General features: G+C 40.5%; 1 protein-coding gene and 1 long non-coding RNA gene across 4 annotated transcripts in view; one reads left to right on the forward strand and one right to left on the reverse strand.

Annotated features, from left to right (window-relative positions):
- The window catches only part of LOC114016584 (uncharacterized), a 38,098-nt gene that overhangs the window by 9,661 nt on the left and 9,228 nt on the right, over positions 1-19,209 (forward strand). For 2 of the 3 annotated variants that reach the window (XR_008734969.1, XR_008734970.1), the window contains exons 4-5: positions 5,088-5,193; positions 8,908-9,043. This is a non-coding gene — a long non-coding RNA (uncharacterized LOC114016584). Of the gene's footprint in view, positions 1-5,087; positions 5,194-8,907; positions 9,557-19,209 lie in introns of those variants that run through there. The other variant, XR_008734968.1, reaches the window with a different exon arrangement.
- Positions 10,093-18,556, reverse strand: NEK2 (NIMA related kinase 2). The gene is made up of 9 exons (XM_055725945.1): positions 18,244-18,556; positions 17,873-18,090; positions 16,577-16,814; positions 15,837-15,919; positions 15,468-15,594; positions 14,458-14,677; positions 13,436-13,490; positions 13,282-13,352; positions 10,093-10,741 (listed from the first exon to the last, which is right to left on the reverse strand). Exons 1-9 carry the CDS (start codon positions 18,337-18,339, stop codon positions 10,518-10,520), a joined length of 1,332 nt encoding a protein of 443 aa, XP_055581920.1. The 5' UTR covers positions 18,340-18,556; the 3' UTR covers positions 10,093-10,517.

A 19,209-nucleotide genomic window follows, 5' to 3' on the forward strand; every position in this document is an offset into this window, starting at 1 on the left:
CAGCTGCCTCCAGCTTTTCCTTTCAAGACTGTCTGTGCAGCCTTTGGGTGTGCCGGACTGCCATGATCTGCAAAGTCTGCACACAGCCTGCTGAAGCCCCAGAGGTGGCAAAGCAGCTAATGATTAAACCTGCTTTTTCGGTTTTACTGCTGGAGAAATGCTTCTGTAGCAAAGCACTAAGGAGAATACAATACTCCTTTTACATCAAAAGACTATGCAGATACCTAAGGTAAATACTGGCCTGCATTTAGCATGCTGGTTTCTGTGCTGCTATCTACTTCCCCTGACAGTTTCAGTGAGATCAGTGAGTTCTTCAGCCCTCTCAAAGTTCCCAGGGTGGTTGTCCTTAAAGTGAAAAGGGGAAGGAGCTGCATTTCCAAGATCATCTCAGTCTGGGAAACTTCACATGACCACAACTGTAGCATAAAGTGTGCACAGGCACCTATTTGCACACGATCTTGACAATTACCAATGTGGTCATCTCCGCTCTAACTGAGTGACTGTTAGAGGCATCATTAGGTCAGCATACACATGTGGGCACACACACAGAGCAGATGTAGTTCAGGAGGAAAGTTAAGAGCAAAGATCTCTGCTTTCCTAAGTCCTGGCAACACACTGTTGGCTGGTGCTGGAGACTAGTACAGTGGTCAAACAATGTAATAATCTTGGCGCTATTTGTTCCAAGGGAAAAAAAACAACCCAACAACAGTGTGACTGAAAAATACAAAGGAAATGGAGTAAACAGACAAGATGGAGCAAAGAAAGCAAAAGGGGAAAAAATCAAAAGCAAATAATAGGCAGAGTTAGTTATTTCCACTAATTCCAAAGTTCTTGTTTCCTTCTGCCAGTCTCACTTGATTGTTGGACAGTGAGGGCAGTTTCTATAGGTTCCTCTTTAGCTGAAATGACTTTAATAAGACATATTATTTGTAATAAGCATAAGGGTATCCCTCTGTAAAAACAATTCTTCTGGATGTAATGAAACACTTGCTCAGTTTAAAGTCTGTCCTCAAGTGTTTTTGCTGGATGGGCGTTATGTGGCTTTATTCCACTGAATCGTCCCCAGGGAGGGTAGAAATGAGGGATGGTGGGGAAAGGGGTTTGGAAACAAACACTCTAAATCAAAGAGGCAGGACTTTGTACGCAACCCAGGCCACAACGGCATCATCAATGGCTCCCACAAGGCCAGGATTCCTCCTGCATTTACAATCAAAAGACAAAGCCTAATGATCTTGCCCTAGCTTTGCATGCTTCAGCAGCTTTCCTCGGTTGTTTGCAAACCTCTCAGTTCATTGGTGTCTGATGTATGGCAGATGTCTCCCAGAGCTGCTGAGCACCCACACTATCATCCTTCTGATGTCACCCAGGCCTGAAACTTAAAAGACTCATCAGCGGGGGAGTGCATCTGGAGCTTTTAGTAGGATAGTTCTTAGTAGGATATATTTTGTCAAAAAGGAATCAATCCCCTGTTTCTTTGGGAATCCCCTGTCCTTCACAGATGCTCTAAAGGAGATGCAAGAAAAAAATTACAGATAATCTCAAGGACAAATTCTCAAGTTACTGCTCAAAGGTTGATCATTAGGAGCTGTAGCACTGTGATAACCTTAAACCCTGACTCAGAGATGCTCATATCAAAGACCCCTGCCTAAATTGTGTACTGTCTTTTTGAAATCTAGGCAGCAGTGATGGAAGGGTTTCAGGTCACGGGGAAGCCATCTCACTCCTCAGTATCCCAGCCCTGCATTGTGGCTATTCCCTGGCTGCCACTATCTTCTAACAAGAGCAGCCACGATCACTCAGGTCTGGGTATTTGGAATGTTTTAGAAGTAGACCACTAAAGCATTAATGAGGATCAATATAAGAAAATATCCGGAACTAATATGCTGCAAAGAGATGACTGTGAAACAACAGCTGAAGGGACAGTGGACTTTTTATTGCGGTATTTGGCCCAAATTTTGCAAAAAAAGTTTCCCTATAACTCTCAGAGGAAGACGTGATTGTGAAACAGGTACTAAATTAGCATTCTTATTTGTAACATATGCCTTGCAAAGTTAATTACATGGAAATCGTTTGCTTCCAACAATGCTGAATTAGGGTTAATGTTTCTACCATGGCAGACAAATGACAATGAAACCCCAAGTAGCTGTAAATAAACTACTGTTGTTTAAACAGCCATTCTCACTCCCATGCCAAAGGATGATTAGTTCAGACAAAATAAAAAAAAAGGAAGATACAAAATATTATCAATTGATAGCTCCTCAGTAATCTATATAAAATTACCTAAGATTATCCTTCCTCTTTTTTGAAGAAGTAACCACATCCTAAAATAAATAAGCAAGTGACACTAATCTGAGCAACCTCCATGGGAAAGCAGATCACTGCGTACATATAGACAGGCTCGCCCTGTTAATTCAGAATGAACTACATCTGTGAAGGGAGGAAGGCAGGCTACAGACCTGTCAATCAGAAGGCTGGTATTAATTTAAGTAATAAAATTAGAACCATAGATGTTGCCATGGAGGGATTTCCACTTTACTTGATGGCCTGCATTGGTGTGTTGTGAAGGTCTCAATAGCTGTGCAAAGGCAGTGTATCGGCATGGGTTTGTTTCTGCCAGCTGCATGCTTAGAACAAATCAAAAAGGTCACTGCCAGGTAGTGCAAGTCCCAAGTAAGAATTTCCTTAGAATACCTCCCAGGTTGAGAAATGTCTAGTGTTCTTTTCACGCATTTATTATTATTTATTATTTACCAAGGGCAGGAAGGGACCTCACTGGCAATCAGGGGTCTTAGATTTGTTGCATGTGGTTAAGGACATGCGGTGCTGAGGCTGGGTGCACGTCCTGTTTCTCAGCACTGCTGAGGCTGAAACAGGACAGGATGATTTACAGCACGATAAGGACTTCTGGCATTAAAGAAGTGAGCAGCTACTATTCTTCCAGGCTGAGTCACCAGGGAGAATGAGCCTGTAAATAGGGAAGGAGGCTAATTGTTTTGTGTTTGGTTACTAACAAGAAGAGTAGAAGACAATTCTGTGTTCGCATATGCTGAAAGCTGTCCTTACCATTGCAAAGACTTGATTTTATTCAGTGCTTTGCTTGTTGATGCTTCTGATTCTCTGTAAGTGACCAACTGGCGATTTCACTGTAGGATCGCTAAAAAATACTCATTCACAGCCTGGTACTGTGGGATACTGGATTAGGACTAAAGCCAACATCATCCTTGGTAGTACCTGTTTGTATGATAATAACAATAATAAATCCATGCAAAACACATACAGTTTTTCTCCAGCTTTGTACCAATGCCAGCTGGTTACATACAGTATCTCTTAACACATCCACTATTAACTCCAAAGTTATGAGGAGTGAAATAACATTATTCAGCAGGGACAGATCTGAAAGTACTTCACCACAGCATAGTAATTTCTTCAATCCCACTTTATAAAAGTGATCTTTTCATTTTTTTTAGAAAGTTGACTCTTTGCCCAAGCTGGAGATGTGGAGAAAAAGCTTGGTAAGGGATGCAGGCGCAGGATGTGGAGCAAGCCTTTAGAAACATCTCCCATTTCTGACGGAGAGTTTTGCGTGCAACTGAGGCATTGCAGATATGGCAGGCCACTTGCAAACACTACAAATCATTGCAGTAAATACTGAGCTTAGAATTTACTTCTGTAGTGAGTTTTATTCCACTTCCTTTGAAGATGGAATCTAAACTGTCAAAAAATAGAATTAAAAAAGCAAGTGACCATTAGAACATCTGGTGAATTTGAGCCAGGCTCTAGGATTTTATGTAAGAAGTTACTGCAGAGCCAAATTTGAAAACAAAACTCATGGTTGCTGCCTGGCACAAACCCAGAGCTGAGTTCCCTGGCTGGGCTTTGCCATTCAGTTGAGTTCATTCCCTGGAGCACAAGTAGAGGACCATGCTTTCAAGGCCATGATTAACTCACTGCTTCTTGCCAGCACTTAACTGTCTGGTTTGCACCCACAGCCATGCCAGCAGCAAGTGCAAATTAGCAGCAGTTACAAGATGAGTCTGCCATGGATTCTTTTAGCCAGAACATGAGACAGCAAAATGAACATGGAAAGAAGTTAAAACAGGCACAAATGAAGGCTGTGGTTGTTCATACACAAATTCCATTCTAAGTCTCTGAAACACAGCTTCCAGGGCTCTGCCCAGAGAAATTCCCTGAACTCAGGCAATGCAGGGTTTAGATTTTCAGTCCCTTATTTAAGATCAATAATGAGAAAATGGTTTAATGTGCTTTCCCCTTTTGGTAACACATGTTGCTCCACTGAATGTGGCTTTTCTCTGAGAATGAGGTCCTTCTGTAGCCTCGTTTCATCCTGAGACCGCAAGCACTGAGACTCTTAATTTGGCTTCGAAAAAGAGTGGGAAATTTAGAGAAAGGAATTTTGCTCATTGCATCTTACACAGAGATCTAGCAATGCATTGTTGGTTGTTCACCTGTATTCATTACATTGATGTTCTGTACCCATCACATTGTTGAAGTTGACTGTGTTAAGATTGGTGAAAAATTATCTTACACCTGATAAGAGTGAGGCCCCAGCCTGCCTCAAAGGCAGACAGATCCCTTAAACTACATTACAGCAGCAGTTCTCTGATCACACTTGTCCCTCTAGAAACTGGCACAATGGTGAGATTTTCCTAGCTTTCACTTTACCTGGGAGAAATATTTAAAACATGCCCTAAAGGTAAGTCTGTAACATTTCTCATAAAAATATGTTATTTTTCCAATCAAGTGAATACTTCCTTGATACCATTTTCGTTAGTGCTAATGCTTCCTCCTGCTTTTAGTTGCAGCCACAAAGTACTTATAATCCAGTACCAGCTAATGACGTGGATCATTGTCATAGGAGGTATTTGTTTTACCTCCCAGGAAATCATTAGCTGTCATGATCTGCCATTTGCTCTGATGGCTTTGTTTATGTTATCATCCAGGCCTCATAAAGTCCATATTATCTTTCCCTAGTGGCATCTAAAGATTGATTAGTAGTAGTCAGAAAAGACTTTACATGGCAATTAGCACTCAAGTCAGTCAGTGACTTTAACACTTGCATTTGTCAGGAAAGATTTTCTAAACTTCCTGGATGACCTAAATAGCCACCGAGCTCTGGAGTCACTGGAGCCACTGGAGTGTTCCCCGATGGCCTAGGAAGCGCTGAGAGTTCAGGTACATAATATTGCTTCTATTTGCAATTGGATGATAAATGCATTATGAGCAGAAAAAATGCATTCACTGTTCCCTAGTACTACATACAACTCCAGAGGGGTCTGTGCAATGCCTAAGCTTGCCAGAGGGCTATTGATGCAATTCTTGTCAAGTAAAGTCCGATTTGGTAGAAGCCAGGATCGAGAGCTCTACCTAAAGTGGCTTGTCTTCATTTCTGCTGAGGAAGATGGATCATTTGTTCCTGCTGTGCCTTTGGCAATGCTCTGCCTCCCCAGATAGCAAACAAGTGTAAGTATTTACAAATGTCTACTATGTCTAATGCTAATGAAGTTGAAGTCCAGCCAAGGGTTCACTGAATTTGAAGGAAAGCTTGTAACTGGCTTTACTGGGCTTCTGTTGTGTCCTTAGGACTTTGACTGACACAAACATGTGCAAAAATTTGTATTATTGTATACTCTTGCTTCCGCTGACCTTGGAAGAGCAGGACCTCTAAAAGAGCTGATTAAACAGTAAAAAAGTATTTAGCAGCTATTTTTGCAAACAAAAAAGTTTTTCAGATTAGTATGAATAATGGGGAAAAATTACTAGCTGGAGCCAAGTATTCCAGCACCTGCTAAGTACCTGCAATATTCCTTATGAATCTGTATTACCACAAAAAAATACATATGAAGGTTGACAGTGGAAGCTGCATTATTGGTTCTTACTCACTTTATGTCATGTCCAAGTCAGTTTCAGTTGCCAAGGAAGTAGATATAATGCACTGAGACTAATTATATTCACAGTAGAGAACAATACATTAATAACTGGGCCCATAAATTACTTTTCCTCAAACCAGGTAACCCAGCAACAAGCATCATCCGACAGTCAAAAATTAAACCAATTAAAAATGAAAGTTAATTAGCCAAAAGGTTTCATAAATATGTTATGTTTTCTTACCCAGAAAGAGCCAACATTGAAAAATAAGGCTATCTGGAGCTAGTTAATTCTAGGTGTCTCTGTAGCCTTTGTTTTCCCTTTATATGATAAAACTCTGGCATGAGTCCATTTTGTAGGATGCAAAGGATTTTTTTCCGACAAAGCTTCATCCTTTCATAGCAGCTGAGCCTCAGAAGTGCACTTTGCCTTCAAAACAGTATGTCAGATAAAGGCACTGTTGCCTCTAGTATAGTAACTTCTCAGCATTGCTGATCTGGTGGAAAGCAAGATTAAATGCCAAAGCAGTATAACAATATGTAGCGTTGTGCTATCAGTCTGTGGAGCTTTTTAAAGTTGTAAAGATTAATATTTAACTCTCAGCTATTTTTTAAGGTAAATACATAAATAAAACTCACTTCTAATACCTGATGTTATACTGTATGCAGCCTTAATTAGACCAAAGCCTTCCACAGTGCTGAAATGCATATTAAGCAGGCTTCCAGGGCAGGCTTCGGCTTCTGTGCCTGATACACCAGCTTTATAGCTACTAGGATTCAACTGGGTTCACACAAATTACACAAGGGAAAAATAAGACAGACATGGCCCAAAGGCTGTCACTGTACCATTACTGGGTCCAACCGTATTTTGCACTATGAATGCTAGAAGCATTGCTTACCGGGAAATGGACTTCATCTTCCATTCTTGCGCAGCAAGAGCTACACCCAGGTGCTAGGATGACAAGCAGCCTAAGTGAGGAGCGATCTCTTTTTTTCAGATGAAGACGAGCAATAGCAGGGAGCTTCTGCTCTGCACCGTTTCTGATACCTGCAGGAAACTACAGAAGATTGAGTCTTGCAGCGAGTGCTTATGAACCAGCTTGTGCCATTATTAGGACCAGATCACTTCTTCCTGGGATACTCACCGATAGTAAAGGCAAAAATGTGAGATTCCCTATGATAAAGTATTTTATAATTATTCCAGAGGGGTTTTTCTCTCCACCTGTTCAATTATATAGTATAGATTAAATGACCTGTTGATATTTATGTTTAGGAAGAAGCTTGATGCTCCTCTATATTCAAGGCTGATTTCGTCTAAGCATTTTATCTGCCTAGCTAGCCAGCATCTTTCACACTCTTCAAGCACTGTCGTCACATGGAATGGCCTTGTCATCTGGCTGCAGAGGGGACAGTTGACCAGGCTAATCATTAAATAAATTACTTCGGTAACTCACCACTATTTTCCCAGTAAATTCCATTCCCTGGTACGTGCACAGCTTCTCAAAGTAGGAGAAGACAGTGGTGCAACCACTCTCACCAAAAATCTGCCCAAAATGCAGACCTGTCCAGTGCTGTCTCTGAGCACCCCCCTGTGACGAGCCTGTTACAGATGGGAACCGGAGGCCCAGGACAGGGACTTGATCAAGCTCACACACAAAGGCTGAAAATCCACGATCTCACCCGCATTTTTTAAAGATGATGCAACTTCCCTCCAGTCTATCCTTGAGCTAAATTATGGTCTATGCATATAAAACTTCTGTAACTTCAGAGGTGACTTCTGTACATCAGTTTTGTGCCCACAACTATACATATAAACATTAAAACTCCTGGTACCTATGCTAAACTTAATGACTTTGTCTTACAACATTCCACAGTGTACAACATTATTATTATTATTATTATTATCCTGTAAGGCTTAAGCTGTACCATATACATATGTACAAATTTACTTTTAAGAGATAAGTACCCATCAACATGGTGGCAATGTTTTGGAAGGACTCTGTAAGCAGTCACTATTCCCATAAATGTTCTATTTATTTTCCTGGCTATATTTGAAAATTACATCCTGAATGCAATTCCAATGCTACACACGTGCTCTGGGAAAAACAATTATGCCTTTGTAGGGAAATGTGGATTGCAGGATTCCAAAGCAAAAATCCTGAGAGAGAACGAAGACCATCTCCAAGGCATCCAAAGAATGACTTTCCCCTATGTTTGACTTAACTGGTAGGAAGTTCTTATTTCAAAACCTTCAAGAAACACTGCATTTATTATATTAGAGTGATAATACTTCAAGACGAGATTGTGAGTAAGGCAGCTTAAATAGCTCAATGCTGCAGCTGTAACTTAAGCTGTTCTCTATTTATTACTGCCATTGTGATTGATTCAGTTTGCACATTCTGTAGCATTTCTTATTCATAATAGTGTAATTGTTAGCTAGGATTTTGATTCAACTATTTTTATAAAACATGCATAAAAAACGCAAAATGGCAAATGGGAGATAATTACCATTAATTGCACCAGCAAGTACTAAAGCATCTGTAGCCTAAGAAAATCATCATCTTGCAGCAACACACTTACGATTTTCTGAATCAAAACAGGTAAAAATATATTTAAATCAGATCTTAAAATTTTGTGTGAATGTATCGATAGACTAAAAGAAATTCCAACAATTACAGGGCAACAGTGCCATCTTGAGGTCACTAAAGAATTAAAGGGAAAGCCACAAGTATTGCTCTGAAGGTATTCAAAATTTAAATGCAGAAATTATTTGTTCCATCTATATGTTCCAAGGAAAAAAAAAAAAAAAAAAAAGACTCTCAAGCCATTTTCTTAGTTTGGCCTTGTTAAAAGCAAAGCATTTGCAAACACCAGCCATGTCACAATACAGTCATTCCTGATTCATTAATTACTAATTTATTTTCTTGGTTGCTTGATTTCCGCCTTTCACTAATTGGTACCTTCATTTTGCAGATGGCAAAGCATACAATAAAACTCTTGCATCCTACTTTTTTTTTTTCAGGTTGGACTAAGTCCAGTGTTTTACCCTTTGATGTTTTATGGGCTATACAGTGAAGATCCACCTGAAGGCCAGCAGAACTGCATTGCAGATTTTCTGATTGAGTCACAGAACAGAAAAATCTGAATGTACAAACGTGGTAAGAAAGCAGGGGAATCCCTCAAAACACATATGAAAATCTTCAACAACATGAAAGAATGCCGAAGGAAAGCTGCACTGATCCATATGGCACAGCTACTTCAGCCAGACATTTCAACCACACCTAGCACTGGGTAATGGCCACCAGAATAGTGGCAGTTTTAAACTAGCACAGAAAACAGTCACATTCTAATTATTTTAAGCAAAGGTTGTGGCAAAACCAGTAACCACTACGCAAGCAAATATGATAAGCTCTGCTGGGTGGTTATGAATCTGCTAGAGCAAAATTGTTGTTTGATGACACAAGTACGTGTCTATCAGCAAATATGTCAAATCGATGTTTCAAATAAGATTCTCTTTTTTCAAGTAAAAACCATCTAGAATACCTCCTTAGATAACATTCACGGTCCAATAAGGAAACACGTTTTGAAAATTAGCTGTTTTCTAAGAATGTATGTTTTGTGGCATTTCAACCCTGAGATAAAAAAATCTTTATATAAACTATGCCAGACATCACAGTTCCAAAGGCTTTTTTTAAGCTCACATGTCTGAGCCAGTTCACAAAACTTACACCATCTTAAGCGAGCAATTCCTACTCTGGCAAAGAATTGTGAAAGGGAAGATGGAGATACCTCATCAGCATCACAAAAATAAGGATTTTCTATTCAAAGTACAACTGCCCCGCCCCAAAACACAGGTGCTGATACCCTGGATGGTGCCCCATCCAGGACAGCAGTCTCAGAGGTTCAGTTTATCACACAGTTTCCAAGTCAAACCAAAGAAGGTATAATTTCAAATGCTCTGCCCTGAAGCAGGCCTTTCAGGAGCTGATGGACAGGTCATTCGGCTGCCCAGGCAGAAAGAAGTATAAACTCAATTACACTAAGCTGACCCCTTCCACTGATTAGTTAAAGACATGAAACTAAAAGTAGCCTGCTTTGATAGGTCACCTACTTAGCAGAAAGAGATAGCATAAAAATCTCTTTTTGCTCTTTTGATAGTTAAAAAATATTCACAAGCACAGACAAAAAGCCAGGTTTTCCACATATATAAAATATCAATACTTTTTTTTAATCAAGTACTGTGTGTTACATACAGCATCGTTTTAACCTACAGATTGTGAATCTGTACATTTTTATCTGAAAAGTTTTTTACATCGGATCTTAAAAGTATCTGTTTTACAATATTCATTCTTTATATTTTCAGAAGAGTAATGTACAGTAAACAGAAGAACTAAAATATATTTTCTTGAATAATACAAATAATTCAATTTGTTTAATTTGGTATCAAAACTACCTGCTTTCATAATATAATCTCTTAAGCCTTTATCGTGAACTACCTATAGACTACAAGTTTGTATAACAACTGTTATAATAAATTTTCAGTAGGTTCCAACTTAAAAGAGGGAAGCACAAGTATCTTCCCATACATTTAATCAACTTTTAAAAGTTAAATACTTTAAATCTCTATTAGTTTCAGCGCATGCCCAGGATTTGTCTGCTCTTTAGTTGATAGTTTTTTTCCAGTTCAGACAGTGCTTGAGCCCGTAGATTTGCAGCATATAGACGTTTTCTGAGATCAGATGACTTCCCTTTAGAAAGGGGATGGTTTTCCACATTACAAGGAGGCACAAGGTTCTCTTCACTTCCAAAGTGTACTTTCTTCTTGGTTGTAGAAAAGGGGAGTAGGAGTGCGTTATCTTAAGAAATCAAAAAATGAGTACTGAATTAGTGCATTTTTCAGCATTTATTGCTTAGCTGATATCTTTTAACCCTGTTACCCATTTTGCTATCTACCTATGGCTTTAAGTGACCTAATTAATTGCATTTTAGTTCATAGTAACAATTCTTTTTCCTGTTTTGAGGAATAATTGAAAACAAAGCTTTTACATGATTGTGGTAAAAGGATATATGCCATTGTAGTTTCTAGGGTGCACCTCCCAACACCTAAGATAACTGTTGATAGAAGGAGAAAAGACATGGAGTTTCTTCTGAAGGACAGAATTAAACAGCAACATAATGCAATTCCAAAGGGAAATGGAGAATTAGGCTCGCAGCTACCAGAAAGCCTTCTTTCCTTCATAGCATGGGCAGACCCAACCCATCCGGTGGTCTTTCTACATTACCCACGTTGTTCCAACTCTATCCTTGTATTAAGTCAATGGGGTAAAAATTAGGCTTGAATTTCATGAATGACAAGTTCAGGCACATTAAAAATTAACAAGTACTTTCACTGCAGCCTGCAGAATAGGAATTTTTATAGTATAGCTATGCTTTAGTTGTATAGAACTGCCACAAATTAAAAGGCAGTTTGTTTTGTTTTTAATGACTCAGGGTACAAAACTACCATAAAAAGCTATTCAAACAGCTGATCTGCCTCTCATAAGAGCCAGCTTCATAAGGCTCAACTTAATGCATGATGTTTCCATTTTAATCAAAGATCTAACTATCCTAATCTTAACAATGCTGAAGCCTTAATTTTCAATTCATTAGGCTAGATCAAGGATGCAATAAGCATAAGAGAGTGAGGAGGCCCAAACTGAGGAAGTTAGTGAATATTTCAGCATTTTGTATTTTTATATCCGTAAGCTGTATCTGTTTTAATGTTAAAACCTTCCCTAAACATTGGAAAATCCCTGCAAAAATAAGGTAGTGTCTAGGACACTGACTTAGAAACACAGATTTTTGGTATTTCATTTGCTTCACTGTGAAGTGAACCACACAACTGACTTTAAGGAGAATTCAGGGATCCAAGAGATGCGTGAGACACAAACCAGTTTTGAAAACTGGAGATAATGGAAGCAAGTGATGTTGGTAACATAGTGGAGAAACACCAAGTCCATCCATATCCAAACAAGGAGAATTTTAGAAACAATATTACAAGAGTACTATGAAATGAATTGGAAGAGTAGCAAACATTGTGACTAATATTTAATCAAGATCTTGCAAGATTTGGTTAGTCTTCTAATAACTACATTCACTTCTCTGCATTGCTTGTCTTGAAGCATTAAAAACTCAGAGTGGTTTTGCCCATCTTCAAAAAACTGATATCCTTGTTAAGGTCAAAATATCATGTAAAGGGGTGGAAGATGCAGAAAAGAATAGAAGCAAATGCTGAAGCTCATTTACTTTCAGCCATCCAGCATTAGAGTCAACATCAGAAAGCCCAAGGCAAGTTTGTTGGTAATTTTATATTCTTTAATGCATCAAAGACAGTAAGTTGAAATGTCATAGGTGGAACTCTCAAAGTGGACAGGAATGTTAGAAATAGCTCAAGTGCCACTAACTCTGGTAGCATTTCACTTGTGTTCTTTCCAGCAGTGATAGACACTTTTTGAAAAAAATAAAAATATGCAACTTCAGTTTTAGTTGTAGAGAGGCAGTGACATGCTTATCTTGCTTTATCTGACCAAAACTAAATGAAGAGAGTGTTGCTGCATGTTTAAAGGTTTTTACATGTCTTTCTTCTAGAGTACTACCTAGGACCCAGACATTTAATATTCTACAATATTCCAAAATTCCTTTAGATACTTTGATCATTTTTACTATTAAAAGATGGATGCAATGGACAGATGATACAGTCTCTTGTGATAGTGAGGACTGAACAACCAAGGCCAAAGTGAGTGTCATACACTCATAGGGTAATAACTACTGTAAAACAGATTGGGCTACAGGTCAGGAAGCATTGTAGCACATGTTCAGAGCTGTTTGGTTGTTTTGTTTTTTTTTCTAGTGAGTTAAACTGGAGTATGATAATAGCAGTTTGTATTCTTCAGAGCTCATAATGCACCAATCACATCCGAGTCACTTGCAACAAATATTACTTCTCACCTTGAAGTTTTTGGAAGTTCAACTAAAGCTGAAGTAGTTGGACATGTGCAATTTTATTAAAATGAACTAAATCAAAGGTATATAAAAAACATCCATAAATAAAATACAGGCAGCTGAGAAGTCTGGGTTACAAGTCAGTGCTTCCATCAGCTTACCACAAGAACCCGATTTTCAAAACAGCACAAGACCACAGTGCTGACAGTGGTAACTCATACTCACAGCTGAACATCATTCTATTTTGCAAAAAAACTTAATGAAAGTCAAGTGTCTCTTCCCAACCACGCAGGAATACTTTGGGACTGTAACACTACAGTGGGACTAGATACAGCACGTTGAGCATCAGGGACATTCTTCTACTCACAACAGCCTACATTTATCAGTACAAGTGGCTTCTTGCATATTTTCATACCTGGACCATCTGCACAAGCTAATGCAATCTGCTGTTTGTAGAGACTGTAGTTCCTCATCAAGTTTTCAGCTCTGTTTTGAAAAAGAAAAGTTTAAGCTTTTTGTTGTAAGATTGTAGAGTTTTTAACATAGGCAACTATAGGTTAGTAAGATACCTAGCAAGTTTGTCTTCTGCCAGTCTCTCTCGAACACAGAGTTCCCGTTCTCTCTCTGGAAGTAGAAATATGGTAGTATGCAGTGTTAAAATGTAAATGTTAGAGTAATTGTGCATGGCGGATTTTCTTGCAGAAAAAGACACTGGTAACAGAAATATGGGTGCATCTGACAGGCTGTTTCTATGGCTCTAAACAAAAGGTAACTGCTCTGTAGATACACCTTTACCAATGCACTGATAAAGCATGGATAAGTACTCTGAAATGCCAGGTAGGCTTTTCTTCTCCCCCAGACTCTACATATCTGCAACAATGAAGCTATAGCAGCTTTCTGTTCTGCACATTAACTAGTGGCACACATGACACCAGATCTATTTATTCAGATACCACATACTGTAAATCAGCTATAATTAAGCACCCTGTTTACAGCAGCAGCAGCTGTTATTCAGGCTCAGAAAACAATATATAGTTAAAACCTGTATTACAGGGTCTGCTGCATATACAAGAGGTATTTTATATGGGCAGGAAATCCCAACACCTAAGGACCAGCCATCTATACCTGTGAGACCATAAGCTACTACAGCTTTTATAAAAGCAGTTGACAGGTTACTCAAGTCTACTTTGCTCCAATAGCAGGTTACCTTAGGCTACACATTAGTATAGCCAATGTTAACTTACACAGAGTGAAAGAAAAGCAACCTACATTGCACAGTGCAGAATATATTCAGACTCCATTTTTCTGTACTTTCCTAGTTGCTACTCATGTTTAATAATCCTCCTAAATCAGACTTCTATATCCAAAGTGCCAATTATATCTTAGTAACTTTAAACAAGAATTAGTATAGATTAGTAAGCTCAAGCATTCTTGTTTTAGTCTTTAGACAGAATTCTAGTAGTGAATGCAGAGTACAATATCCTAGAGGATTAAAATGAGTTTTAGAAACTGTCTGCCTTTCCTTTCTCTGCACTTATTCTTTTGAATCAGAATCCCAATGCTACCCCCTTCCCAAAGTTGAATATCATACGCTCCAAACGTTGTTCTCTCTCTTTAATGGCTTGTTCTCGCTCCTGTAAGTGTTGTTCCTTCCGTTTCAGCTCGCTCATTGCAGCATCCGAATGCTGCAGTTTTTCTGGCTCCCATGATCTCCAGCCTCTTTTATCAGAATTTTGTCTTTGTTCTTCTGTCACCAAGTCTGCTATCAAGGGGTGCTGCAGAATATCTTCAACAGAAGGTCGGCAATAATCCTGAAAAGACATTACCAACAGGTTCCATCTGTAACCAAGAAACATTAAGGCCAGGGATTCCGAAGAAAGACCCGCTGCAGGTAGAGACCAGCTGAGGTGCTATACAGTGAAAGAGAAGCTGGAGAAAAATGGGAGTTAGGAAGGGGTAGCACAACCAGATGACAAAAAGTGAGGGAGGAAGCGGTTACCAGCCTTCAGCTCCAGAAGCTGCAAGTCTAGCTCTCCCAGCCCAGGCACCCACTCCTTTCAGAGCCAGAATGGGGTGGTGAGACTAGAGGCAATTGTCAGTAGGTTCCAGATGATGTCACTTGATTCCTGAAGGATACATACCTGTTGGATACTTGCATTGTTCTTACAGCTTTGTTTTCCCATGCAGTATTATTCTCAACACCCCCATGCCACCCATGGGAGGCGAGCTATACATTATCGATATAAAGCAAAGTCAGAAATCAAGACAAAAAACCAACCCTGCCAGCTTCCAAGCACAATGGAGCCATTTTAACCCTGAAGTTATAAGACCTTGTTAAGCATGCTGTTAGGAAATTCTGTATAAGCCAATACTGAGGCAGCCTTTTTGCATCCTGTGAACCTGGCCTACCACTTGAGCTGCTGCCTTTGTTTAATGGACTTAAAACACAATTCCTCCCTTCTTCCCCTACAAGTGATATTGACAGTGACTAGGTGATAGCAACCACTACTCCAGATCAGCTTGTTTCATAATTGAGAAGAAAAACAAGTATTTCAGTACTAGTTCAAACTACAGAAGGTAAACTTAGTAATTGATTCTTACCTTTACATTCAGCATCTCTTTGAGAAGTTCATTCAACTGCTCTGAGTAACGATATGGTATTCGTCTGAACTTCCCTTCCCTTATCTTTTCTGCCAGCTCCTTTTGGTTGTAAGCTCTAAACGGAGGCCTGAAAAAGAACATTTTTCTTGGATTCTTTCACTAGTTTTACAAGACTTATTTTCAGGAAAAAAGTGTCAGATTAAGAAAAAAGCTGCAATCAAAGGTTTGACTACCTAATGTCAAGACCAATACAGAAATAAAAATCTAGGACTAATCTCTTAAAACTTTAAGCTTTCATCCATAAAAAATTTAATCATACATGCATTGACACCTGTGTTTCCATTTTAATTACTACACTACTATACTTACGAAAGAGCACACAATTCATACAGGAGACATCCCAGAGACCAGATATCAGATTTTTCATTGTATGACATATGGTTCATCTGTTCCTAAAGAAAAAGAACAGTCTTCTGTTTATTAGTTAGGAGCTTGTTCTACCATTGCAGCATAATCAGCCACTGTTCAAACCTGAATTAAACTATTCCTTATTTGGCTTACTTTCAAGATCCCATCTTAATTAATCTCCACAGGTACTCTTACTAGCAGGATTTTACAAAGTTCTGGAAATACTACACTATCGAATACTGAAGTGTTGCACCAGTCTTCAGTTGATAAAGCTCCATGTTTCAGCCAACATTAATCTTTCCCATACAAAATGCACTGTATCAGGGAAATAACTCATTCTTGCTCATTTCCACTACAAAGTAAAATCCTACTGTCAAGAGGTAATTTAATAAGCTCTTTAACACTGTGAAACATAAAATAGCTTCCCTGTTCCTTTTCAAGAACAATATACTCCAATATATCTGATATTCCAAGCACATTTCAAAACCTATACAGTGAAAAGGTGTGGGAAAAAGATGAAAATAACTGCAAAATAGCCTTGCTTCCAGAAAATATACATTCTATGAAAGAGTCTCCTGCATTTGAGACTAGTGACTCTTCATTAAAACCTCCCAAACATTCACGGACTCTCAGACTAACACTGCAGAAAACAGATCTTGGAGGAACAAAAGGGAAGATAAGGCACAGAAGGGAGGTCTTACTGGAGACATGTAATATGGAGTCCCAACAAATGTTTTGGCAAAGCTGGTGTCATGGTGCAATATTCTAGCTAGTCCAAAATCTCCAAGTTTCACATTCTGCTTGCCATCCAGAAAGACATTTGCTGGTTTTAGGTCACGATGCACAGTGACTCCACCATCACTCCGTCTGTGACACTCCTTCAAGGCCAATGTTAATTGAGTCAACACTCTGAGAACAAAGCTTTCTTCCAAATAATGCCTGAAAGATGAACACATAGTTTAACAAACATATTCTCTGAGCATACACCAGTTTAAGTAGTTGCCTCCAGCCTCAGTTCTGTAACTTTTTAAAATACTACTATTACAAAACATCACTGAATCGACCCCAGCACCTTTATAGAAAGCTAACAGGAACAGGCATCTACATATGCTATTTTAAAAATGGGAATTAAAAATCCCTCCTAATATGTTGGGAGACATCTAGACTTTTGTTGCAGAGTCCCTGTAAATACTTCCTTCCTCCCCCAAAGAATCTAACAAATACATAGCATTTCCCTTGCTTACAACACAAATATCAATTTGATGCTTTTGTGATGAGATCCATCCCTTTGCTTGACAGTATCCTGTCAGCTGTTTATCATGACTAGTATACATCAACAGAGCCAAGATGGGACTGATTTTTAATATAACTTCCTTTAAATGAAAACACCAATGTCTGGGAGCAGCTGCAGCACCATTTTAGATCATTCTCAAAGTAGCACACATGGTGTAACCTAAGAATGTGAAAACTGATATTATATTTAAGAAGTAGGCTGCTAAGTCTAAGATTAGACTTTACATCTCCACAAGCTTTACATGCAGGCACATAAAGCAGCTTTTAACATCACTTACAAAATCACTTTTCCCTTTCACATATTTTGGTGTTCTAACAAAAGACAGGGTACGAGTGTTTTTACAAGCAAGAAGAACCCACAGATCAAGCTACCAGTCTGCATGAACTGTGACTTGCTGGTTTACATTTTTAACCCCGTGCATAGCATTGCATCCAGAAACCCTTCAAGAGCTTCTGCCTCATAAGAGAGCCCAGGGGGTTTTGTTTTTTTTTCCCCTCACTCTTTTGACATACACATCCCATCAGTCAGCACACTCATTAGTGCAATTCCCATCAGTGTTGCAATTTTGTACAAAACCTTTCACATTTCACAAATGCTGTCGGGTTCAAAGGATTAAACCTAGTTATTTGTAAGTTTTTGAGATACATTTCACTTCGGGTTGCCCAAGATATTTCACGCCATGTACTCCAAAGCTGACACGTGCCTTTGTTTGGTGCACCTTGCAATTAAGCTTGCCAGATCGCCACCGTCGCAATACTCCATCACGATGTAGAGAGTTGTGCTGCTTCTGTCGACGATGCGATCGTAATAGCGGACAATATTCGGGTGTCTCAGCTCGCGTAGCAAATTCACTTCGGAAACGAGCATTTGTTTCTCTGCCTCTGTCATTGAGCCATAGTCCAGCTCCTTCCATACCAAGATCTAGTGAGGGAGATAAAACAAACAACGCACAATCCCTTCGGGAGTGCCTCACGCACCAGGCAGAGCTCCCCAGGGGGAGAGGGGCTCCCAAAACCACCCGCCGCTCCCGGAGCCGCCAGCACCCAGCCGGGACCGCCCCGGCCCCCACCTCACCTTGCCGTCGGCCTTGCGGCGCACCTTGCGGCACCTGCCGTAGGAGCCGGCGCCGATGGTGAGCAGCACCTCGTAGTCGTCGGGGCGGCTGAGCATGGTTACAAAACCGCCACAGGCCGCCGGCTGGGCGCACACGCCGTTTAAACGCACCGCCCCTCCTTCCTATTGGCCGCGCGTCCCAGTCCCGCCCACACGCCCTGCCTTCCCATTGGCTACGCCACCGTAAACAGCGACGGCCAGGTAACGGCCGTTACAACGCCGGGGGGCGGCAGCAGGCAGCTATCGCGAGAGTGAGGGCTGTGCTACTTCCCGCCTCGCCGCGCGCTGATCCTCACTCCCCGCTGGCTGGGGCTGTGGTGGTGGTGGTGGTGGTGGCGGCGGCGGCTCTGCCATGGGCTTTCGTCCGCCCGCCCTGGTGGGCAGGGCAGGGCAAGGCAATGGGGCCGCCCCGGAGGCGGGCTGCCCTGTTCCCGGGCTGTTTCCCGGAGCAAGGCGGGCGGCCGTTGTCCGGCCTTCCCCGCAGACCGGGTGAGGCACTAAGGGCGACCCCTCAGGGTTCCGCCAGCAGGACGGCTTTTGGTTTCCTTTCCTTCAGGTATTCTGAGGAAAACAAGGTCTGGAATTACCAGTAAATGAGCTTTTGGAGTGCCCCTCCTAACTACCGGCCTCCCAGCAGCAGGCCCAGGCCCGCTTTTGCGTTAGGGCCCCTTGCCCGCATCGTGTCAGCGCCCTTCGCAAGGGGGCGGCGGCACCTGGCGGGGCTGGGCGAACCGCCGTGCCCCTGGGCACGGGCAGTAGCGCAGTCGTAGCTGCGCAGGAGCAGACAATCTTCCCAGTAAAAATAACAGATTATCCCCTTTCCTGAAATACTTTGGTCTACTGAATAGATATCGATAGAAAACTGGAAGACTTTAAAGAGTTTTTTAATATTGGGAAGTGTTTAAAAAAAAGCACCCTCAAGCGTTG

Source organism: Falco cherrug, chromosome 13 (assembly GCF_023634085.1).
Source record: "Falco cherrug isolate bFalChe1 chromosome 13, bFalChe1.pri, whole genome shotgun sequence".
Taxonomy (NCBI): domain Eukaryota; kingdom Metazoa; phylum Chordata; class Aves; order Falconiformes; family Falconidae; genus Falco; species Falco cherrug.